Below are 25,284 nucleotides of genomic sequence, written 5' to 3' on the forward strand. Positions count from 1 at the left end.
TGCGAAATCTCCCGCTCCCCAGTTCTAGTCCACCTATGCCTCCTGTCCAGGGACCAAAAATATTCATGGTTTAGACAAAATCAGGGGCTGCACTGAAGTCCTATACCATAGCCAGCAGCTTTTCTTGTAACACCAATAGCAGGATTCATAAAGTAACATCTAACTAGAGCTTACCAAATATGCTGAATCCCTTGGGGGGGGGGGGGGGGCACAAAAACCCCCAACAAAACAACCAACAAATAGGGTATGGGCAGGAGACGTTCCAAACGTTTATCTGCAACTTTACAGTGCATACCTCCCCAGCCTGCCACAGACACCAACTCATCAGTTAGTATTGGAAAGTTTTCTTTCAAATTTTGCTGACATGTGCAGGCTAGCCGCTTGGGTCTGCCCACATGCAGAGAGCTCCCTTAGTCATAGCAGACCTGAGTATAATTTATCTCCTGGGTCAGACAGCTGAAGAATTCAGCAATATCTTGGCTGAAGTCACTGCCTTGGTCAGGTTTTGCTTTTTCCATGCTCTGTTGTTTCAGTTTTCCATGTTGATTAAGACTTGTGAATGCTGAATTTCTCATTAAAGTTGAATCATGCTTCCTGGGTCTAGACTTTTACATGAGCTCCAAACTGGCCTTTTGGCAAAGTCAGGCCAGGTTTTCCAAAAGGCTCAGTTTAAACAGGAAGCAGATGGCCAAATACCCTCCAGGCTTTGGAAATTAAATAAACTGGCTTTGCAGTCAGTTACCATTTTCGATCTAGTCTCCCATCCACCGAAGTCCATTGACTTAACAGGAGCAGAACACAAAGAAAATGAATCTCTGCTAATACACTTCGTGACAGTTTGTCTAATAAATTCGTGATTTAGTAAGGGGATCCATTATTGCTGCAAATGGCAGATTGGGCTCTTTGACAGAGTTAATTACAGATAAGAACAGGTTGTGAAGTTGCAGATAAAAAGGGAGGGGGTAGTAGTAGTTCCAAGAGCAGGTTGGTACAGCAGGTTATTAGTCTGTCAGCAGGAGAGGATCAGTATTTTACCAGTGGTTTTCCATTCTTCAGTAGAAACCGGCATATGTTAGAATAGCTAGGTTTGCAGTACTACCCAACTTTGTTATCTAGTTCCCTTAACAGCTACAGGAAACACACAAACATAGCTGTGCACTCCTGTGTTGTCACAGCTGTAGTCCCATAGTTGGAAGTTCAGTTTCAGGGAAAGGAAAGAGGCAGTAGTGGTTTCAAAACCAAAACTTAACCACAAGAACCAGTACTCCCAGCATATCTCACAAGCTAAGCAGTGCTACATCAGCGCATGAAAAAAAAGATGACCAAAGTAGAACTACACATAAGTAAGGACATTGACACATTACACCGCAGCCTTTTCCATAACCACAGCAGACCAGGGAAGGCTCTGGAGAGTTTCCCTGTTCTTGGCATGGACAGTACAGTCTTGGTTAGTCTGGTAGCTAGAGAGCCAGGACAAACAGGAGGCTATTAGTATCTAATACATTCATTATAACTAGACCCTGACACAATTAAACACCAAACTCATTAGGTTTGTTACATAATTCCTACCATCTGCTCAGAGACTGCAAGACAGTCAGATCCTCTTCTAAGAAGTTCGTACACAGCAATAGTAGAGGAAAGTGTTTCTAATGAGTCATGTCCAGAGAAAACAAAGAGTCTTTGACGTCAATTATTCTGCTCTTTCTTTTCTACTTTATTGCAAGGGAATATTATGGTTTCACTACATCTGCCTCAGCTGCCAGCTGTTAATAAAAAGCTGATATTAACCAAATAAATATTCATTTATAACAAACTGCAACAGTCAACCAGCTACTTTCATTACCATTGGACAAATGGATTTGAGGTACACAGGACTGAACAGGAGAGCTCAACAAAGCTAGAGGCTGTGGAGAAGCACAAACCAGACTTACTGCTAACATCCTGTGAACAATGTGTGTGCATGCATGGAGGAGCTGGCTAGCTGCCCTCTGGAGGCTGCAGCCTACAGAGTGAAAGAAATAACTCCAACGAGTATAAATCAGCATATATAATTTTTATGATGTTGTTCAGAAAAACATATTATATGCCCAAAACACTCTACAAGTAAGTTGGGAATGTCTTTTACCGCCCACGGTGATGGGGCCAAAGAACAAGAGGGGTTTTTTTCAGAGAGTGGCTACTGAGATGGAATGTGTCAGCATGGAAAACCAGGAAATAGGCTAAGTATCAGGAGATTTCCAGTCTCCATGTAGGCAAGCACTGAAGCACCAAAATATTTGTGGTTGCTTGTGCCTAATGAAAAGCAGCATGCTTTAGAGAAAAGCTGCAGAGCCGCCTGGCAAAAAAAAAAAAAATATATAAAATCAAAGTCATTTATGTGTGAATTACTTTAATAAGTGACATGAGGCAGGAGAGCGCCCAGATCTGTTTTCACTGGATGAAGAAAACAATCTTTTGCTAGAGGAAAAAGAAAGTTACACTTATTTAGAGAAATGCATTTTTGACAAGTATAGTAATTTCTGTCTTATACCTAAACCTCAGTTTGCAGAAGGCAATAAAGGGACAGTAAGGGAGATTCCTCTTTTTATATTTTACCTATGACGCACCGGTGGTCACCAACAGAATAAGATACTGGGCTAAAGGTGATGATTTTATGTTCATGATCTTCTTCGCAGGCTGCCATGGGGATTTCAGAGCAGAGGCACCCAGGTTTCCAAATTTAGCTGCAAACTTCAGACTGAAATCAACTTAGAAACTATGAACTATACTGCCCTGTTTCTTATTAGGATATTATTTCTGGACTGTACTGAAAAGCTTTTAGATAAGCCTGAAAATTCTTCAAATGTCATTTGTTATTTTTGTAGATGGGGACATGAAAGACACCTTTTTACTTACTTTTGGTATTTGTTATTAGTACTTGTATGCTGATGAACCAGTTATTTGCCAATCCCTAACAAAGAAACCCCTCAACGCTGCCTTCTATGAAGAGTTATTTCCAAAGTCTTTAAGCATCTTAGGTTTAAATAGTCTTATTTAAACTTCTTTCTCATCGCTTCCAAGAATAAAAGAATTAGATCAAATGTGAAGAGTTGAATTTGCTAAAATAGCAGGTGAGAATACAGACACTGCTGAAATGATGAGTCCATAAAGAAATATGAAAATGCTTTTTAATATTTACCCTTCACATTTCCGTGCCATGTTTAATGTTCTAGCTGGAACTGGAATAGGTTTTTCTTCCTGTTTAGTAAACCACTTTCTACAAGTTGCTCATTACATGCCATATATAGCTTTTATTAATGGTCTCAAATGTTGCAAGGTAATGGGGTTTAAGAAAAGCAGTCCTCCACATTTTACCGGATAGGCATTGCACATGAGGCACTGAATTCTCAACGTGCATGATGTTCTTTACACTGATGTGTTTTCAGGCATTCATGTATCAGTTAAACCAAAGGCCTTGAAAGCAATACTGGTTTCAGCAGCTCTGCATACCTGGCAAAAGGAAAAAGCAAGTGGAGCATTCTGGAGAGACCGGCTGATAAGCGTTTTCTTGCTTACAAAGAGCAGACAACTATCCCAGTTACGATCTGACTGAAGTTAACATCAAGACCCAAAAGCTGAACAGTGATTAGATTCCCTGTTTCCTTCCTTGTATTTAAAAATATTTTAAAGCCATTTTAGCACTAATAAAAGGGATCTAAGTAGCATTCCTGAAGCAGTTTTTTAAGTCAGGATTGGTTTCAAACTTCACAACAGCCCACAGATTAAAAGACTGTCAACTCCCACCCATCAGTCATTTTTTCTGTTAAGCAGCTAACACCTTACGGGAAAGGGGTGCCCAGCTCTCCCGGACCACCTAATGCTTCTGAGACCTTGTTGTGGCATCTGTGCATTGAAATATCTGGCAGTCAAGTGTGGAGCACTTAACAATATTACCAAGTTACTACCTTCTCCAGTTTGGCACAGCAGAGAGTAAGCACATGGTATGCAGGCAAATACCTGGACAGCCAAAGGAGAATGTTGCAACATTACCCCACAAAAATTCTTAGCACACATGCTATACTATCATTGCCTAGTTACCCTGCACTGAGCACAACGGTGGGATGCAAAAGGTTTGAGCAATTTTATGCAGTTGCTGACACTGTTCTGCATGGACGTTTGTGTTTATTAGGAATTCTAGGAAGATGTGACCCCGAGATGGTTTGCTGCAGATGAGAAGGCAGCTGGTTCCACCTCTGCTCAGTCAATACCCTCTGACAAATGCAAAACATTAGTTGTTGAGCTTATGAAACTGCCACAAGATGCTACCTAGAAACCTCCAAAATCAAGTTTTAATACTCAGAGCTCCATAAAGAATTCTGAGTAACTTAAGATTTAGATTTCATTCAGCAGCTTGGAGCGTACTTAAAAATGTGAAGATGCAGCAAGGATTGGGCAGGCTGAGTTGATCATTTGCAGAGCTGGGTCTGTATACTCTCTGCATTGTGTACCCAGTGTTCCTCTGCAAGAAGCAGAGAGGAACAGGCTAAGAGTACCTTATTATGACTATCTCAGTATTTTTTACATATCAATAGTGTCTATGGGGAAGATGGAAAGCAAATTCTTAATTCCCTTATTTGCAGAACAGGCGGAAACAGACAAAAGGAGTTGCCAGAGGCCATACAGTCAGCAGCAGAGGCCATTTTAGGACCTAGATAAGGATTTCTCTTCTACAGTATCTGAAATAAGTGTATTAAATAATTTGGCAAATATTTCAATATCAGCTATTTATTCAGGGCAGGAACTGCATCATTCTGTGAGATTGCAAACTTCAGGCAAACAAAGGAATATGTAATAATCAAATCTTTAAAAGATTAGAACCTTACACTTTACAAATTAATCACTTCTGAAACAAAGGGAAATAAGGAAGAGGGGGAAGGTCATGAATAACTCCCTGATAGACCAAAAATCCCACAAACAAGATGCTTGGACATTGTGCCAAGATATGTACAGAAAGATTTGTTTAATTTCTTACCCTCTAAATCTGTTCACACAAACACACACACACACACATACATTGTGGAAAGCAAGGAAATTTAACTTGCTTTAAGAAAAACAAGCACAGCAAATTGGCATTTATCAGTTCCATACGCTGTGAATGTCTGATTGTAACAGCACTTTTCATTAACAGAGCTGAAGGGTGACAGTCAGCATGACAGATTCCAATACGTTTCCAAGAGAATCTGGGAGAGTGATTACCAGCAACTTCTTACCTGACAAGATAGCAAATTGCCTGTGGAGCTGCTCTATTATATCCACTGCAACAAGCGGCCGTATCTCCTGCTGCATGATTTCATCTGTTCAAGTGAAAACAGAAATCTTCAATGAGTTAATAAAACCTTAATGACAATTTTTCCATCCTTTAAGAACCCAGCAAAACAAAGATGACACTCAAAGGAAAAGAGGCTGGTTTGACTATTCATTCAGGTGTTATATGACTATCATGGAGAAGTTTATGATACTTACAGAGTCTCATCTTCAGCCTACTTACTTTATCTATCGCCTTGTGATTTCAGAGAAAGCTTTTCATAAACCAGCTCCAGTAGATTTGCCAGAGCTTGTCACAGGTTCATTCAAGCTGACAGCCTGCTCCTTACTACTTCATGTTCCATATTAAGCCACTGCATTTGGCCTCCCACATAAAGCAGCTTTTCAGTCTTTGAAACAGTAAAGTCTATTTCAGATACAGTGCCATGTTCCACCCTGACCTCCTTGGTCTCTGCTTGAGGACTTTGTGTAACCAGCCAATCCAGAACAGTTTCCTTTGATGATGCTTTTTCCGCTACAAGCAAATACATAGTAAAAGGAGGAAATAAGGGGCTGTGAGGCTTTCTTCTCATGAAAACAAAGCCTGTTCTTTTGAAGTAAACACTGAAAAGTTAAAAAATAACTTGGCAAGCAGCTGGGGAAAAATCACCACAATTTTTGTGTGATCTATTCAGTGGCCAGCAACTATAATCTCACGTTTTGCTAATTTGATCTCTTTCTGTAATATGAGCACTCAATTGTTCTCCCCACTCTTCACCCCAGTCTAGACCAGCGACATTTACTGGGGAATATCTGCCAGCTCAAACTGGCTAAAATACTTTGGTGCACCTGGTTTTAAACAAACTGTCCAGAAATAGAGAGGGAGGTCAGAGAGGTCAGAAATTAGCTTCTTTCTCCTGCATCCTAGTCTGCTGCCCAAAATACCATCTCTGTCTTGCTTTCAGACACCCACTCTGATCCTTTCCAGAGCTAGGGTTTCTAAATGACACAATGTCACTTGGAAACTTTTCTGTCCATTTTCAAACACTTCACTAATGCCTTGAGACAAAGTAACCAAAGAGGTTGCGTCATTGTCCTCTCCTAGACAGAAGGTGACACATAATATGGAAAGAAGTTGCATAGATTTTGGCTGCTGCACAAAAGGCAATAATTCCAAGCAATTGAAAAAAAAATCGTAAAGGGGCTGATTCTGCAAATCCTCCCTTTGAATTAAAAAAGGGAAAAGTCAAACTAGGATGAGTGATGTTTTTGACGTGGGACCTTCATATCCATCCTGTTTATGCAGCCCACTATCAGCTTCTCTGATTCTTGACACTGCAGGTGGCTAAGACCAACCAGAAGAGCAGACTAATGAATCACAGCTAAAGTGATTTCAGTGATGTTCATAGAATTTACTGTAATTTCAATCTGCTGCTATGGTCATGTATTTACACTGTCGCACAGAGATAGAGCTAAGGCTTAACTTTGGACACAGACTAGTTTCTTTTCACTCTGAGCAGAGATATACTGCTCCAAGTAATACAGCTGGGTGTCTGCAGAGCGCTGAGCCACGCGGTTATAGCCCAAGACCCCTGCATGTCGGTGTGTGAGCTATCCTCACTTATTAGAATGTGTGATTCCTAGTCACCAAATGTATTTTATACTACCTTTCCTCATCACCTGAATGGACCCCAAGAGTTGTCCAATATCTGAGTCTGACTGTGTCAGGTACAGTGTGTATATATAAAAGACCAGTGAGACTCAAGATCTCCTGAGGCAGGAGAAGAGAACAATTTGTTTCAAAAAGCATAGTGGGACAACTTAGATTTGTGGCTTATTCTCTCAGTCAAAACCTGAATATGCAGGAGAGATCACAACACATCAGAAGGTAGATACAGCCTTTGTAGGAAAACCACCATATCTTGTCCCCACCCCAAGGCACCAGAACTGCAACAATGAAAATTATATCCCAACACAGCTTCGCAACAGCATCTTACACACAGACTCATGACTTAACCTCCAGATATGACCCTGTCAAAACCAAGAGAGTTTGCCTTTGCTTGGGATGGCAAGAAACCTTACAAAGCCCTATTGCTCTCAGCTGATTGACGTTGCTTGTAAGATAAGGGATCCTGGTCATTCTGCCAGGTACAAATACATTCTGAGACCAGCTCAAGGTTTTCTTTTTTCTCCAGACTTAATTCCAGCAGGAATTAAGAGTGGGATCTGCCTTATCTCTGCCTTGACATCAGGGCAACTTAACCTTGTGCTCTGATGCATTACACTACTTCCTAGCAGCCACAGTGCAGTGGTTGTCTGGACCACCCCATCACACCCTCTTTCCTCCAGCCTTGATCACTACAGCAGAACTGCTAAAATCAATGCACATCTACCTGTAAAAGTGCCCTGTGCTACACAGGGTGCCATTGGTGCATGATCTTCCAGGGTATTGCTGACATTGTTCTGAAATCTGCTTGGAGAAAATAGACTCATGTCCTTTCTCTCAACATGACCCTCATGACTATATTTCACAAAGCTTCTATAACAAACAGGCCAAAGGGACCAAAGACTGCACAAGGCCAGAACAGGGCTGGTCTGTTCCACTCAACAAGCATATGCTCTTCTCTGTACTATATTTGCTCTGCAGGTGCTGAAAGAGAGTCATTCTCCAGGACTGGAACAGCCATTAGGACCTTTTCATCAGCAGGGCACTCACTTGCAATTGATTTTAAAGTAGGACAAAAGCCTGCAAATTTCTAGACAGAGCAACAGAAAGGCTAAAACAGCAACATTGTTCTGAGTCTCTCTGTCTGTAGACACCCCAGACCTGAGATAACTCAGTGTTATGGTCTGTGGGAATCCACTGAAATGGATAGTAAAGCTAAACTCAGTACATCATATTCGGCAAGTTATGTTCAGTTTCTCAAAGGAAAGCCCACTGAACAGCTAGGGACAGAGAACCGATTTCCATTCTATGCCTTTACAAATACAACTAGCAATCCTATTCGCTGGGCTTTGCTTTCAATACAGCACATGGTCACTTAGAGACTGAAGGACTGAACAGCCTCCTGATCCCCCCACAGGTATCCTACTGACCCCAGCTGACATTATTCAGCACAGCTGAGTACCATGCTGCAGCAGTAATCTCATCCCTCCTCCCACAGCTTTTTCTTGTCTCTATATCAAACATCCATAAATCCTTAATCCTTAGATATTGGGATTCCCAGAGTCTGTTTTATCCCCTTCTGACAACATTTTTGTGCACAGGAGGGACATGTGGACTGGCACAGCATCACCTGTCTTGTGCATCTGTCACAGGCAAAGCAGGGGAGTCGGAGGACCCACCCAGTTGGAGGTGGCTTATAGCCTGCCACCCTGAGTTGCTGTGTTTACCTATTCCCCCAGCCCACCTAAAGTGAGTTTTATGACAATTCATTATCTATATTGTGGCAGCACAGAGATCCCAGCCAACAGCCACATGGTACTCCAGGTTTTGAGTAAACTGAAAGAGGCAGGTATGCATTCCCAAAGCAAACAAAATAACAGTAACCCATTAAGTTTTTCCTTTTTTACTTTGCACTTTCCTCCATGCATGTCCATAATGAGATCTGTGGGGGAAACTGCAGAGTAAAAAAGGAAAGGCAAAACAAAATCATTTTGAATGTAGAAGGTTATTATTTATTAGAAAGCAGAGAACACCATAAGCCTGATTTCACTGCTACCTGCTTAAGAACAGCATGTTGATAGCCCTGTTTAGAGTCAGATAAATACTACACCCAATGAACAAGCAACAAAAAGGTCCTGTAATCTATAAATATAACTCTCAACAGGTACTGACAAGTGTCTCCAGATCATGGGTCAAAGACTTCTAGCATCCTTCAGACAGTCTACTTGAAGTGTTTCTGAATCACTATAGTAGTGATAGATATGCCCTTTTCAAACCACAGTTTGGCAGCAAGATGGAGGTAGAAGAAAGAAAAATGGCTGGTTAGAGGTGACTATATCTGAATCAAAAAACAGCAAAAAAAACCCCAGCCCACAAGTAAGGGGAAAAAAAAATCATCAAAATAGTAATTAAAACAGAGCTTGGACTCTCAGAACCAAGAAACATTGGAGCATCCATTGAAGAAAATACTGTTGATTTCAGCATCCAAAAGATGCAAAGATATTGTGACAACTGTGCAGTCCCACAGGTAGACAGGTGCACTCAGGTTTGGGTGACCAGGACTGAGCTTATGCCAAACAGTTGCAAAAATGGAGCAAAGGTTTCTACAATGGATGAGACAATCACAAGGAGGCTCAACAAAAAACGGAACATGAACTAGAAAATGTGCCACCATCTCTAGCCTCTGAGAGACTTGCTCATCCCTCCAGGGTAACAAACCTGCCCATACAATAGCTTGCTTTTGATGTTTGCCAATATGAAGGCATCATTAATATCAACTAGTCTTGAGCAAAACAGAAATTACACACACACACCCCTTCATATAGCTACTTTATTAACTTGCTCTAAAAATAGCTTGGTTTCTGGTTTCTAAATATCCTTTTTCTACCAGAAGTATTTTGTGGTGTAAAGATAAGATGAAGTAGTAGAAACAAGAGCTGCAGAGCGCCAGTTAATTCTCATCAAATCCCCTGTCTGTGCAAGAAGAGCCATGTGGGATTTGCTGTAAAACCCACACTCAGCAGGAGACATTCAGATGACGAGAAAGGTGGTATAAAATACATTTGGTGACTAGGAATCACACATTTGAGTAAGTGAGTGCAGCTCACACACTGACATGCTGGGAAAAGAAATTGTAGCAGAAGAAATTAGGAGGAGACTGAGAAAATCTGAGGAAACAAGGGAAGGTGCCTCGTGAGCCGAAATGGCAAATCAGATCACATGGCTACAAAACATCAGTAGCTGCAGCCAACAGCATACAAAGTCACATTTGCCCTCTTGTACCTTCCTCTAGGATAGTGCTTAGAGGTAGTTACTCTCCAATACTGATGAATTTGTAACACCATCACAGCACAGAGTTTACAGTCAAAGTCCCAGTCCTTGGAAACATACAATTACCTGGGGCTGCTGAATTAATCTTTGACTAAAACAAAAGCTTGAAAAAATTCTTAAAAGCAAACCAAAAGACACAGGTCTGGGGTTTTTTTAAAGCCATGACATTTTGCCTAGCATTAGTGAGCATTAATCTGTTCGTATCTTCCACTAGTTTTATCCCAGGAGGCTCTGAGCCTTCTTGGTGTGTGTACTGCAAGCCACAAGCCTGCAGGAAGTGGCGTTCAGCCTCTTGGGAAGAAGTGATGTATCATTTTCCTGTGGGACAGATACCACAGCTGGGAAAACCCTGCTTTAGGCTGACGTGAGCTGATACTGAGCTAACAGCTGTAGGTTCATAGACTACTTCAGAAAAATTTATTGATGATAGGCATGTTTTAATTCACTACACAGGGACCCAAAAGTCAATGGGAAGGTTTTAGGAAGCTGACAAGCCACAGGAGCTTGACAACTGTCTTGCTTCATTGCACCTTGCTAATATCTGTGGAAGAGATTGGACAACCCCTGCTCACTTCAGAGCAGTCCTGTCCTCTGATAAAAAGTCTGTATAGCCATGCAACTAAAGAGCATATCAAAACATACACCAGCCAAGTGGCTGGAGCATGGTTATCTTGGCAACCTTAACTCAGGCATTTCCTAGCTTCTGTGTGATTATTCTTGTGGTTTTAACTTTTTTTAATTGAAGATGAAGTTACACATAGCTTCTCAAATTTAAAAAAGAAAAAAGCTTAATTGATCAAGTAGTATTATGTGAAACAATGCCAATCCCCTACATAGGTCACCAAAGTTGAATCTTTACACAAACCATGCAGTTCTTCATTACTTGAGCTAATTGAATTTGCCAGGACAATTAAAATCTGAAGAAGGATGTGAAACTAGAGGAAAAAAAATGAAACAAGTCAGTTCGTCAACTCTTGGGTCTCCTCTTAAACTGCTATAAGTTCAATTCCTAGCAGAGACCAGTTTCACTGCAGAAGAATTAGGCCTTACAGTTTTGCCTCGCAAGGTTTTCTACCAAGGGGGGGGGGGAAGAAAAGCAATTACTATAGCCATCTGTCTGACACAGCTTCTCCTCCCTCCCAGATCTCTAGGGAGGCTAGCTGCAACTGTGCTAGCTAATCTTTAAGGGGAAAGCCATTCAGTTACGCTTCATAATTCCTCACTCAAAAATGAAACATGCTTGGGCTCCCCCCCCCGCCCCGCCACACTTTCCTGTTTTATTTCTCACCACAGCTGTATGTATTCCTGCAGCAGGTCTGGAGCACAGTCCATAGACTGCCACCTTCAGAGCTCCACGAACAGCAGCTGATTAAAAGCAACAATGAACAGAATCTTGTTCCTTCGTCTCTTTGAGCAGACAGAAAGTAGTTTACATGTTAATGACAACTAATAGTTTCCAACAGTGTTGGAAAGATGACCTGCTGGAGTGAAAGATTGGACTGCGCCAAGCAGATTGACACAGCAGTGTCTGTTGCTCCATGAAAGACAACCAAAGGCAACCAGCCATAACAGGACACTGGAGTTTATTTTTTAGTGACTGAATGCTACAAATGCCTGGCCTTCTGTTGTCTAGAGGAGGGGGTTGCTTCAATCCCCCATCTGAAGTCACTTATCTTGCAATAATGGGTTACAAATTTCCAGAGCAAAGTTCATCTCTTCTTAATGACAGCCTAATATGTAATTCACAGGGAAGACAGCTGGGAGTGAAATAAAATCTTTGCTAAAACGTAGAGTACATCAGCCTACTTCTCTGTGCAAGCTCAGTCAAAAATTACCCTCAGAGCATTCAAATCAAAATTGTGGATTGGGGGAAAAATCAGATTTCTGATGTGACGGAAAAGAGTCGGATAGGGTTAAGCATAAGGTCAGAGATTTCGTTTTAAGAGCATGAAAGGACACCTAATGTTATGTGTTCTTACTCTTCTTAAAAAGTACCAAAAGGCAACACACAAATCCAGAGTTTGAAAGTTGCAAAGTACCTACAGTTCAAATGTTCTTCCAAGTCCTGTGTCTCCTTGCCATGAAAAACAAGTTAGCTAAGAGTCTAGCAGAACTACATTCGATTTCAAGAATTACACACACTAAGGAGACAAATTTGCATGTCTTCACTGATAAGGTTTAAGCAGGTCAAAGGATTTGAAAATATTCTGTCCCACCAGAATTCCCAATGCAAACCTTTAAGCAAAACATTTCCCTTCCTGAAGGCCAAAAAGAACTTCAAAGTTATTACATCAGCAAAAGAAGCTCTTGGTTTGGGTTTGATTTTTTAAATTCTATTTATTTCTCTTTCTCACCATTTGTGCCCTTTGTTTACTTTTTGAAAATGTTTGTTTACTCTTTCAGCCCAGACAGAGAAACAGCAAGATCGGTTACTGATACGAGCTGGCTATGCTACAGTTTGTTTGCTTTAAAGAGGAAATAAAAATCCAGCTATAAACAGAAAGGAAATCCCATCCTTTCCCTTATTCTTCTACACATTCCCACCACCTCTTTTTTTGCTAACCCATGTTGAGTCAACTGAAAACTAAGCCAGGAAAAAAGTTATTGTAAATAAAGCGAAACAATCTTTTTCTTAGTGGATTGCTTCTTATGTGGGTTAGTTCTCTGCAAAGGAGCTTGAAGGGTACAAGCACTACTAGTAAGGCATGGGGTGGGAAATGACAAGGCCAGGACTACCTCTTCCAGCGGAGAATCACACTTGGATCAGCTTAGAGCAAAATAGAAAATGCAGCACAGGTAGGTGACTGGTGTCATAATTTCTCTCAGATCATTTGCTAACCAAGCACAACTGTAAAACTTACAAAGTGTATTTGTTTAAATGCAATTTCCATTCTCATTAAAACCAAGTTTCATAGCAAAGTTTGCTAACTAACTTTCATAAGAGAGAAGATTCTTCTATAATATTTAAGTAACTCTGGTTCATATTAGGAGGCATCCCTTAAAGTTTGGGGTTTTTTTTTAAGTGTAACAGCAAACCCAACTTTGTGTACATAAATGTAGAAATCTGGACAAGCAGGGTTAGGAGCAAGATTCCAACTGTCTTGAGTGATGCACTGCTGATATGCTCTGATCCCTTGAGAAGGGACAAATCTAGGCCATGGTGTGGATAGAAATGCCTTGCAAGTGTTCCCAAAGAAGGTCCATGAAAGAGAGAAAGGTTAGAAATGCACATGTTTCTCTTAAGAGCTCAAAAACCTATGACCCTCAGTGTCTACCTGGGCAGAAGCTGAACTGTTGCCTGATGTGATCTTCTATTGCACAGCAGATCTGCTCTTCATTATGCTACGTCACAATCAGTATTTCCAAAGCATTCTAATGAAGGATGCACAGCTTTACCTGAGCTTTGCTCTGCAGGAATATTAAACATTTCTTCTAAGTCTTTCAGCAAATATTGCTCAAATTACTTTGGATCACTACATTTTTCAGTTCATCTCATTGACCAAATTTGACGTTCACTTTTAACATAAAATTACAGAAATGGAGAGGTCACAGATAGAAAAGACCTGTTTAGTGGCTGTGTTTTCCCATGCTCCAGGAGTGGTTACAGACTAAGTTAAACAAATTGTTTTTACAGGCAGGCATTAGGAGTCTACTGCGGCTGACTTGGAAGGGGCTGAAAAGAGAGCTGTTTATATCAACGAACTGAAAACATGTCCTCTCAACTGGAAATCCCCTCACTTTCAGTTTCTTAAGTGGGTATGTTGGGCCACTGCAGTATATGGAAAATCTTACCACCCTAAAGATGCAAACTCATTAACATAGACCTGTGCTTGAAGTTTACTGAATGAAAGATTCAAGACAAGCTCAAAGCAGTCATTAGTGGCGACCTCCAAAAGAGACATTTGAGTGCTGTCCAAGTAGAAGGTAGGGACTACAGTCAGGCAGACATCAAGGTGGCAGGGACACTGGGGAGAATTATAATGTCCAGTTATTTGCAGGTTAACATTGCCACTACATAAAAGGGAAATTTCTAGGTTACGCTCAAGATCACACCAGCCATTAGCAAACTGCAAGGACTTTTCAAGGACTTGCTTGCAGTAACTTTAAAGTCACAAAGAGTCTAGCATACTCCTTCTTCACATAGGAAATGCAAGTGAACCACAGCTATTTTGGATCCAAACCTGAACTTCCCCCAAGCTTAGATCTAGGCTTTCAGGTGGTTGCTATTTCAGCAGACCCCTCAGGCATGTGCATAACGCAAAGTTAAGTCCACGTGCAGTCATGCTGAAACTAGAGGAAATGTACATATGCTTGGAGTTTTGTTAAACATTTAAATATGTTATTAATCTAAAATGGCAGTGGATGGCCAGGAAGTTCAGATACAGAATTAAAATCCGAACCTGGGGACTCCAAGACTCAGAAGTACTGAAGTTGACAATTCTCAATCAGGCCTATCTATAGTTTAAAAATCAGTTATTCACTTCTGTGTCAAATTGGCGAGCAGGCTGTTACCAACCCAGGCAGGATGGGTCCCTGCTACTATTATATACAATGCTGCTACTGCTAACGTGTACCCTCTATGGTTTATTTCAGCTTTCTAAGCCAACTTCAAAGGATTTTGGTATAGACTTCCTTGGGTTTGCCACTTTTTCCACTTAACCACTTCTTGAAAAACAGTCTTTTGATGTTCTTGTTTGGCTGTGATTTTTTTTTGTTTGTCTTTAAAGAAAATGTCTTAAAATCGGTTGGTGAATCAAAAAATCAAAAGCTTTCTCCTACATAAGTAAACTGGAAAGAAAGTGAAAATAAGCCAGTGTTTTGATTTACTATTGGTACATTCTACAAAAATACATTGGTGTGTACAAATTTAGATCTAGTCACACTTCAAGAATTTTGACAACTATTTATTGTCAGAATACACCATACACTTATGCACACATCTAAGAATCCTTGATTAATAATCCCCATAAAAGCTAAATTGTACAAACTAATATAAAATTCTTAAAGCATATACTCTCACTGTTCAGTTTAGGTGACTTTATATCCCATCCTGTTATGAAGACACTTCTTATAATATTTCTGTAAAATCATAAGAGATAGATAAGAAATTATTAACAAATCTTCACTATATATTATGAACTATCCATAATCAGCAAAGAGCTAAAGAAACACACCATTCTACATAATTTGCTCAGCAATATTTTTTTTCTGAGACAGACATTGCTTGATTCACAGAGCATATGCTGGGATATTATAGGGGGGATGTTGCATCCTACTCTCCACAAAATAGAAAATTACTTAATAAAAGGCATTAAAGGCCAAGGTCTAATCTCAGCATCAGCTTCAAGAAATTAATCCAGATTTACAGCAGCATGGCACAGCCCCTTGCTTAGTCCCTCAGTAGTAAAAACTTCCTGGTGGTTTCTGATTTTTGCCAGAGAAAAGTTAATTCATCTTCTTCCCAAAACCTGTGCTTCACAACAATGCTGGATTGCTAGAACACAAATTCCTGCTCAGAGTACAGAATGCAACAAAAGAAGGTTTCACATTTCCACACTGTCATGTTAAAATCCATCAAGAATAACAAAAAACACATGTGGCAAACTGCAAAACTAAAATATATTCACTACAATACTTGGACACTAAGCTAATCAAGGTATGGCAGACTTCATTCCTTCTTCCTCAGAGCTTGCCAGAAGACAGTTTCACAGCTGAAACAGCATCTTAGAAAAATTCCAGCCATTGGCTCTGCTCTGAACTATTACATCCACCAAAATCATTTCAGAGCCTATTCACATAATTTTTGAGGGACCACTCAGCTCAGGAGCTGAAGGACTGTTTTCTTGCTTGCTCCTGAACAGAGGCCAGTTAGCTCAAAAATATTTCCCTGGTTACTGCCATTTGAGACAGTGAGCCATAGCAGCCATCACTGCTGCCAGCAGCACTCTGAATATATATCTCAGTAACAGGACAAATACTGCTCACAGCCAACCTCTCTGCCCTCAGAGACGCAGCAACCTCTGCAGCAGCTTCCTCCAAGCTGTCACCACCATCTCAGTTCAGATGACCATTAGAAAAAGCAACAGAAACACACTGCAAAGAGTGATGCCTCCCCTTTAGACCCACGCACACTCACAAGCATGTGCCCTCCCTTGTGTCGCAGGCTGGCTTCTCTGCAGTCTCGCTGTGGTAATGAGTTCACACAAGGCAGAGGGGAGGGGTGGAGAGAGGCAGCCTTCTGTGGAAGCAGTCCTGGATCTAACCAACAGTGCACCAAAGAGCTGACGCTCTCCTGGAGCAGACTGCACAAATTGCTTAGTAACTGCTTCAACACAAACCACAGCAGAGACCTCTGACATGCACCATACCCAGGCTTTAACCCTCCCCAAGGTACAGTTGGCTTCTTCCCTCCCAGGCAGCTCTCCACTCAGACCTGTAGACTTTGGAGGCATTCACAGCTTAGCACAAACAGAGGTGCATCCCAACAAGAGACGAAAGAGATTGACTTGCTCAGATTAAGGCATGGAAAGTGCTCTCATTAAAATAACTTTAAATAGTAGAGTATTCAGGGCCAAGGGAAACCAACAGCACTGCTGTGAATAGCTGTCTTGAAGTACTATCCCAAAGGCACACCCACACACCAAAGCATAGTACTGTTATTTAAAGACAAAGGAGAAGACTGCACAAGACCTATGAATTTGGTTGGAAACATGATGACAGCTACTGAATAGGGGAGCAATCTGTTCTATGTATCTAGTTCAACAAATACTTCAGGACACAAGTTCACACAGTGCACGGTGAGAGTACACATGCGCTTTCATGTTGGCATGCCAATGGTAACATGGCATCTATAGCTCTCTGAAGCAAGACTGGGTCATCACTTTAGCATTATGTTTACTAATAAAATTGTCCCTTTACTACCACAAACCTCAGCAGCTCAGTAACTTTAGATACAAGTCACTCTTTATCTAGGGTACAGCAAAGCAGCTGTCCCCTAGGATGCATGATGTAGTAGCAATCATCTTGTTTCTTCTGCATGGCCTGCCATCAGTCAGGCTCAAAAAAAGACAAGTGTCATTCATTTTATAGATAGGGAAAATGAGGCATGGGGAGAGGAATCTAGGTCACCAGCCAACCTGTTTCCCCCACCTGTAAAATGAGGAGCAGACCAAAGTTATCCTTAAGACAGATCCACTCCAGTAGCCTGTCTGTATGGACAATACGCACAGTGTTTCCATCCTTCCCCCACCAGCCAACCAACACAAATTATCACAACGTTTATAGTATAGCATGAGAAAACTAACAGGATTTTATATGTAGTTACAGATAAATGCCAAAAGAATGTAGACCATCACCATGCTAGGTACGAGATATGTATGAGAGCTTAAGACACCTGTAGTGTTAGACAGGCACTACTAGGTGCATAAAGATAGACCAGGAGAGCAGCAAAATGCATAGTATGTTTTTACATTGCATTTTTTTCCCCCAGCCTTTCCTAAACCACATGCTAAACAAACGAATTTACCACCTGTGCCAAGTGTGTAATGTTACTCTCTGCTGCCCGTACTGACATAAATGCCCACATGTAACCGATTTACAGTCAAAATCTGCCTCCCGTTCCGGACACGTTTTGCTCTCAGGAGGGGAGGCTACGGGTGGGAGATTCAGCTCCAGCTCTGCTTGCGCACAGTGAACAACCCCCAGCCCCGTTACGCACCGAGACCCAGCTCATCCTCGGTGGGAGCCCCCCAAGAGGGAGCAGAGCGAGCGCGCAGCAGTGCCCCGGGCCAGGTCTGCGGTAGTGCACTGCCCTCTCCCGGGCAGCGCTCGTACCCTTCCTGCGGAGACTCGTCCTCTCCAGCAGCAGAGGTGGGAGAAGCTCCAAAGCGTTATGGGCAAGTGCCACATCGATGCAAGTGGCTGATAAACGTGCCAGATGATTACACTCTAAAAATCATTTTAACCCTGTGTGTAGAGATGCTGAGGAAGTAGCAGATCCAGCTGTGGAGGTAGAAGACTAAATGATACTCTGCAAGTGAATGTAAACGACGAACCTTATGCTGGATTCCTGAGATAAGGAGAGGAATGAACTCACTCACCATTGAAGAGGCACCAAGAAATTCCTCAGTCCACTGCATGCTCAAAAGAAAGCTCATAAGGCAGCACTTTCAGTTTCATAAACTAGATTTACAAGTGTCAGACATTTTTTCATTTTCATAATTAGTAAAGGTAATTTCAGTATGCATCTGTAAAATGTCTTTGCCAAGCTCAAAAGGCTTAGTTGTGCCTCCCAGTAGAACAACATTTTGTGCTATCCAAATATTGTCCCACCAGCATACAGCATATGGAATAGAGTAATATTGATGTTTCAGGTTGTGTTACTGGTAAGAATCTGCAGTACATATGGAAGTTTGCTTTTTAAAAAAAAATTTCAGTGACCTGATCCTCAGTTGCTATAATGCACCCCAGTTCCATTGAAATAACTTGCACCACCCAAGCATCTGACTACACATTTTCATGTGTTCACACCTGTGGGTATGGGTGTCCAAAAGCACAACAAGGAATGCCTCATACCCAAGTACCTCTAACCCAAGAGATCATCTTCCCAGATTCTTTCACTGCAGGACCAGGGGGGGACCACTAGGTTCATTGTGTTTGACTTGTTGAACACACAAGAAGTTCACAGAAATTGGATTAAACCAGCATTTTAGAAAGCTCTTTAATCTTATGTTAAATACTCCAGGCAACCGCAAATTCACTGCTTCCCCTAGAGCTGCCCTAACACAAAGAAATTGGCTTGTGTTTCAAAGCTCTCACTTTAATTTCCAGCTCATTGATTCTTATTGTGGTTTTGACTTAAAAATTTGATAGTTGCCTCCAATTTCATCCCTTCTCTGGCAGATGTCCTTTCCTGAGTCTGGTGGTAAAGTCAAGGGAAACTGGAACAGAGCATCCCATTCCTTTACCTCTTCCCATCTCATCTCAGGTTTTCCCAATGCTAGCAGAGGATGACCTTACTAATTAACAGTATCCCAATTTCATAATCAGATCTTCAGTCATGTAGACCCTTGCTCCTCAGAGGCCTCCACAGCAGCACACTGTATCAAGGTGGTGACTTAAGAGTTTAGACAAATAGCCTGAACTCAGCAATCCCCAATTTAATGACTCACAGGAACAGGTTCTGAATATGAATAAAGTGCTGTCTCTGTGCAGAATAAAGTTGCTGAGACATCCTGGCTTAGAAAAAGGTGAAAAAAAGAAATGTTTGGTCAATAATTCCTGTCTGTTGTAAAAGCCTGAAGGATTTTTTTTTTTCCCCTTGAGAAATGGAATGAATTTGTGCAACAAGGCACCTGGCATAGTCCAAATAGTTACATACAGGAAGCTGGGCTGCTACAGCCAAGCTTTACTTATCATTCCTTTATACTTGAGCACCAATAATTGTACTAGATAATGTCCAGGTGGTGAAGGAGGAGAGTCCATGACTTAGAAACCTCACTGGGCATGCTAATCCACAGCAAGATTCAAGTAATAAAGCAGCAGCACAATTTGTACACGAGATCAGCATATTAGCACAGCAGAATTGGGTTTTTAAGTGGGGCTTGAAGCAGCAGAACTGGCTGAAATTGGAGAATAAGCTCCATGGGCATAACCAGGGTGAGAGCTCTGCACAGATGCTCTCCAACCTCCCAGTACATCCAGCACCATTTTCCCCCGAAATCTTCTCCCCAGACAGTTTACACGACAATTTAGGCAATACAAAAAAAGGAAACTAAGCTATTATCTTGTGGTAATAAGCCCCACAAGTTAACAAAACATTACCAATTAGAGCTATCTGTCTATCTGTGTTTAATGCTTTTCCATTTCACTGGGTTGTTTCTTTTTCTGGTATCGTGGGAGGAAGGGAAAAACATAAATACCCAGAAGGCCTCTGCTATAATTTGCCCTCTGAGAATTTGTTCTCTTGATCTTCTCAGTACTACTTATCTCTCAAAACTCTTTTAAAATGGAAATCAAGCTATACCAACCCTATTTTCATCATCATTCTCTGAACTTTTCTGATTAAGTAAACAGGGTTCAGTATTGCTCAATAGCAGCAGAGCAGGCTGCATATCAATGGGAACAGGTGAAAAGAGACACAAGCATCTAAGGTAAGGATCTTTTCTTAGAAAAACTTCCATGGAAAACAGAATATTTTATTTTAACTATTTTCTTCGCAGTGAGAGCCAGCTGAAAAAATTTATCCCAGGTTCCCTAGGTAGCATTTTATATTAAGGAGGAGAATAGATACTGAATGCAAATAAAACAAGAAAAAAATCTGAGCAATTCACAAGGAGGCACTATGACTGAGTCTCAAGGGGGCTAGAAATACCTTCCACTTACACTGCAGATTTCAGTCTTCACATGAAACAGTCACTTTCTCCAGTAACCAGCACCTTTGTGGAAAGGTCAGCCATGTGGGAAAGGAAAGCATTTCTCATTTATTTCACTATTGAAGGTGGAGAAGATCCAAAAAGTCCAAGAAATTTCAGCCTGAACTCATTCAGATGGGATTTCCTTCTGGAGATAGCACCATAAAACCAGTTTGCTATCTTTAAATCCTTAACTGCTCTAAAAACATTTCCAATACTTCAGTCCCTTCTCCTCCCTGAACAGATAGATCTGAAGAACTGCTTTTCATTTCCAGCAGTAAGAGAGACACAGCAGTAGGACTGAGAACAAGTGCCCATGATTGCTAGACAGACAGAACTGTGGCATTCCTCTGTCCTACAGAAGGACAAAATCAGAATTACTTTCTTAGCACAAGACACAGGTCCCCATCCTACCAGCAAGGAGGATTTTGCCTGGTTTTGCAGCAACAGCAAAATCCTAAATGGCCTCAGTAATGAACTGCATACTCCTTAGTGTCTGCAGATTCATTATGCTGTTTTATGCAGCCACCAGCCTAGAGCATAGATGAATAAGGCACATTTATTCACTTAAAAATATATAATCTGCATGCAGCCTCAAGCTCCACAGCATGCAGAAACATAGTCTAACCAGCCAATGCTCACCCATCCATGTTAAGCCCCAGTAGTGTGGTCCCACTGGAGGACTTGAGCATCACAACAAGGCAGGCTAATTAAGAGCATCTGGGGACAGAGGGGCCCATTTTGGCAGGAGGTGTCCTCAAGCATAAAAGATGTTAGCCAGCAGCTGGGTGACATGAATAGTCATGTCAGTGCTGAAAAGGCACATGAGCCACTGTCCAGTAATGATGTATTTCATGACAAGAGGCTATGCTTTGGTTTCAGCTTCAGTATCTCTTTTGTGAGAAACTGAAAGCGCTACAAGGAGGATCAGCTCTGGACTGGAGTCACTACCACATTTCTTGCCTGGCTTTCTGGGGGCTCCTTCTTTTTGGTTGTCAGTTATAGCACCTTGGTTCTGCAGCTCCCAGAGAGTTTCAAGGTCACATACTGGTCCTCAAAATAGCACCATTTGTACATCAGACCCCAGAGGGGACTTCAGCACCCATAGGCCAGCTCATACAGCAAGGTCCTTCTTCTGCCTGTTGCAGGGAGCCAGGGCTGTGGAGCTCTGAGCAGTCATCATGTGGCTATAGGGAAACTGCCCTTCAACTGGTCCCTCATAGCAGCACCTTCTTTTTGTAATCATTCACTATTTTCATCTCCTTACATCAACAGGAGGCTACAAACACACTTTTAAGCACTGGTCAAAACAGATCACATTGATTCAAAGGAAGTCTTGAACTTGCATGATCCAGGAACTGGATTAGCTTGGCAGCATGCTGCTTGCTATGGGGTACTGCAGATGAAAGGTTTACCTACAGGTAGGTTACCTGTAGGCCACTGCAGGCCTGACTGCAGCCACGTGGCTTCTATTTCTGCTGTAGTTACCTGTGTGCCTTCCATCTCTTCTCGTTATTATATTTAGTATGAGAGATAAAATTGCCACAGAATATTCACAGGGCCCCACAGACATGGTATGTGAAAAATGCTTCATACTTTGGAGTGCCTGAAGTATTGAGTAAGCACTAGCCAATTAGTCCTCAACAACACTCCAGCTGGATCTTTACATCGCAGGAAGGGTACCCCTAAGTGAGAGTCAAGTCAGAACTCACCGCAGAGATCCACAAACCTGCATTGCCACCATGTTCAGACAGAGCCAGTCTGAGAAAAAGGCACACATCCATCCCTAGAGTTTGTCAACGAGTCTTTGCTAGTAGCAAAGGACTAGCAAGATGGGGCAGGCAGAGCCCAAGTTCTCTGGGACAGACCATCTTTCTTCCCCTGTGTTTATGCAGCACCTACTGCAAAGGGAAACTGGTCAAATCAAAGGATAATCATCAGGATACATCATCAGGAATTCACTAATTATGTAGGGAGGTAGTTCCCACTGCTTCTACTTTACAGATAAGAAAACTAAGGCCAAAACAAGACAGGAGATGAGTACAAGGTCAGAGTCAGATCAGAACAGGAGAAAAGAACCCAGGCAGTGCTGCTGTTATGAATTCCTGTGCCACCTTGCCAGCTCCTTAGACCCCTTCCAACATCATCACCGCATGCAGAATTGTCAGTGGTGTATTCTCACAGCTCACGCAGCTCTAATGCATGCAGCTGAAGGCACCTTGTCCCTAGCAATAACCTAACTTCTGCTCCTCCTTTGGCCTCATTGGCAGAATTTAAAACAGAAGCAGCAAAGATGCTTTCTGCCTCACAAAATGGCAACAGGCTCAGACTGAGTTGACACACTATCTGTTCTCTAGCAGAAAATGTTTTTCCAAGGGATTTCCGCCCATAATACTGTGCCAGGTCATCTCTCAACATGAGAGGCAGGGAAGGTGTTTCCCTGGGAACAGTAACCATGGCAAAGCTCTTACCAGTGTCTTCCCCTCTCTACCTACAGGAAGAAAATGAACAGCAGATGCCTGAGCTCTGCCTCCAGCAGGCCCACAGGCCCCCAGAGCCGTAAGCAACCTGGAAGCACCTGATCAAAGATTCAGGAAGGAACTTCAATTAATTCTGTTCTGTCTTTTACTTAGATACCAGACATTTCTGCCATGCTACACTGAACTCAGAATGCCTCATTACAAAGAGTGCAACTGGAAACATCAGTGTTACCAAAAGGTCAGCCAAATACAACAATGCATAGGTAGGCACTGAGCCCAAAAATCAGCACGGATAGATGGCCAACAGAAGCAGAGGTACAATGGACTGGCTTTGCAGTTTTCAAACCCTGGCATTGTGCACTAGAGCCCTATTAAAGAAAGTATCTGCAAACCCCAATTTGTAAGCAGTAGCTGCCAGTAGATGACCTGCTTCTGGTCCACCTCTTTCTCTGCAGAATATTCTCGATTTACCAGACTGAATGCAACTCTCTTTGCTGAATGGCTAATTAAATCATAATAAACAATTCATCTTGAAAGTACAATCATATTGCATGCTTTTGGGGATCTTTTTGCCATGTGCTAGTGAACATGTTATAAATTTCTGGATTTGACATTTGGTAAGTATTTATTCAAGTTAACACAACAAATGAAATCAAGGGGCTCCTTGGTTAATCTTTCTCTCAAATAGCACTTAGAGAAAAAGTGTTCTATGATTCAGCAATCTTGATATGTGACTAAACAGTCAACAGCCTAGGTTTCAACTATCATCACTCCACTTCAGAGTTAACATGCAATTAGCATGAATTGTCAGGGCACCAGCATCTTACATTAGCAACCCACTCAGAGTGGAATACTGCCCTGTAGCCATACTCACACAGAGCACAAAAAACTCGATAGTCAAAGTTTCTGTTATGAGTACAGTGAAACCAGAATCTTTACAGTGAGAAAGATATTGACCTTCTATATAGTACTTTAGGAGCACAGGGTGACAGGGTCAACTGGGTCATGATACCCACTGTCCCATATCCTTACATTCATTTCAAAAACGCATTTTACATGCGCAATAAATACCTGCTCCAGACATATACAGAAACCTCAGTGTCTAACAGCCAAGTGAAATAAACATTTATTCAGAATGAGTCTAGCATTCTTTTTAACCTCCTCTAGGTCAAATCACTGCAAATATCCCAGAAATATACAGCCAAGTCAAATGATGCACTCGTACCTAAGTTAATATCCAAATCCAACCAGTTGTCTTTATTTACCACTGAATCCTCAGAGAAAACATTAGAAAAATAATCTCTTTTTGCAAATCTCCTAGGAATGCAATGCAGGTACCACTAAGAGAAGACGCTATTTCTTTTAAAGATGCTGCACATACCTTTCTTTGCCATGCGCTCCAATCTAATGCATCCTCCTATAAAATCATGGTAAGATTTCATTTCTCCTTCTGTTATCCGGACAGCAGTGAAAGGTGGATTCCTGGGCACCTGTTGTCCACATTTCCGACACCGAGAAGCCATTGCCACAGCTCAGGAGACTCTTGTCAGGAATCTGCTCTCTCTCAGTTTGCTGGAATCCAGCCTGATTCTTCAGCCGTCAGTCCAGGCTGGTGACTTTATCCCACTTAGTTCATTCAAGGTCACCCTCACCAGCAGGATGTTCGCCATTGCAATTGGCTAAGACTTTTATAGGCTTACTGACTGTGTTTGTTTCTCCCTCCTTGCTTTCAATATCAGTTTTCTTTACTCTCTCATTCAGAATGAAAGCTGTGAACCTCAGCACAGTCCATGCTCTGAATGGCTTCCTTATCATTAATTTAAAGCTACCTTATAAGCGACAATGAAGAGAGAAGATCCCAGAAGCACGTTGCAAGATCACAGAATGTCTCTTAAAGAGCATGCCAGATATGTTCACAAAGAATTTTTTCTTTAAGAAAAGGTTTTTCTTCATGATTTTTGGTCCCTTTCAGGCTTATGATTTTATGATTCTTCATCATTGACAATGGATTTTTCTACTTCTGCATTTCAGCTTGGATGGTGCAAGGAGACTGCTCTGCAGAGCTGCTCAACCAATTACTCATATGTCTGGCAGTGGCACTGGGAGACTGCAA

At 41.7% G+C, this 25,284-nt stretch overlaps 1 protein-coding gene across 1 annotated transcript in view; it reads right to left on the minus strand.

Annotated features, from left to right (window-relative positions):
- Positions 1–24,694, minus strand: part of MCF2L2 (MCF.2 cell line derived transforming sequence-like 2) — a 162,477-nt gene extending 137,783 nt beyond the window's left edge. The window contains exons 1-2 of the mRNA XM_075031473.1: positions 24,553–24,694; positions 5,250–5,333 (exon numbers count right to left, since the gene is read on the minus strand). Of these exons, the coding sequence (XP_074887574.1) occupies positions 5,250–5,333; positions 24,553–24,694 (226 nt within the window). The remainder of the gene's footprint in view (positions 1–5,249; positions 5,334–24,552) is intronic.
- Positions 24,695–25,284: the final 590 nt, after the last annotated feature.

Source organism: Buteo buteo, chromosome 7 (assembly GCF_964188355.1).
Source record: "Buteo buteo chromosome 7, bButBut1.hap1.1, whole genome shotgun sequence".
Classification (NCBI taxonomy): Eukaryota; Metazoa; Chordata; class Aves; order Accipitriformes; family Accipitridae; genus Buteo; species Buteo buteo.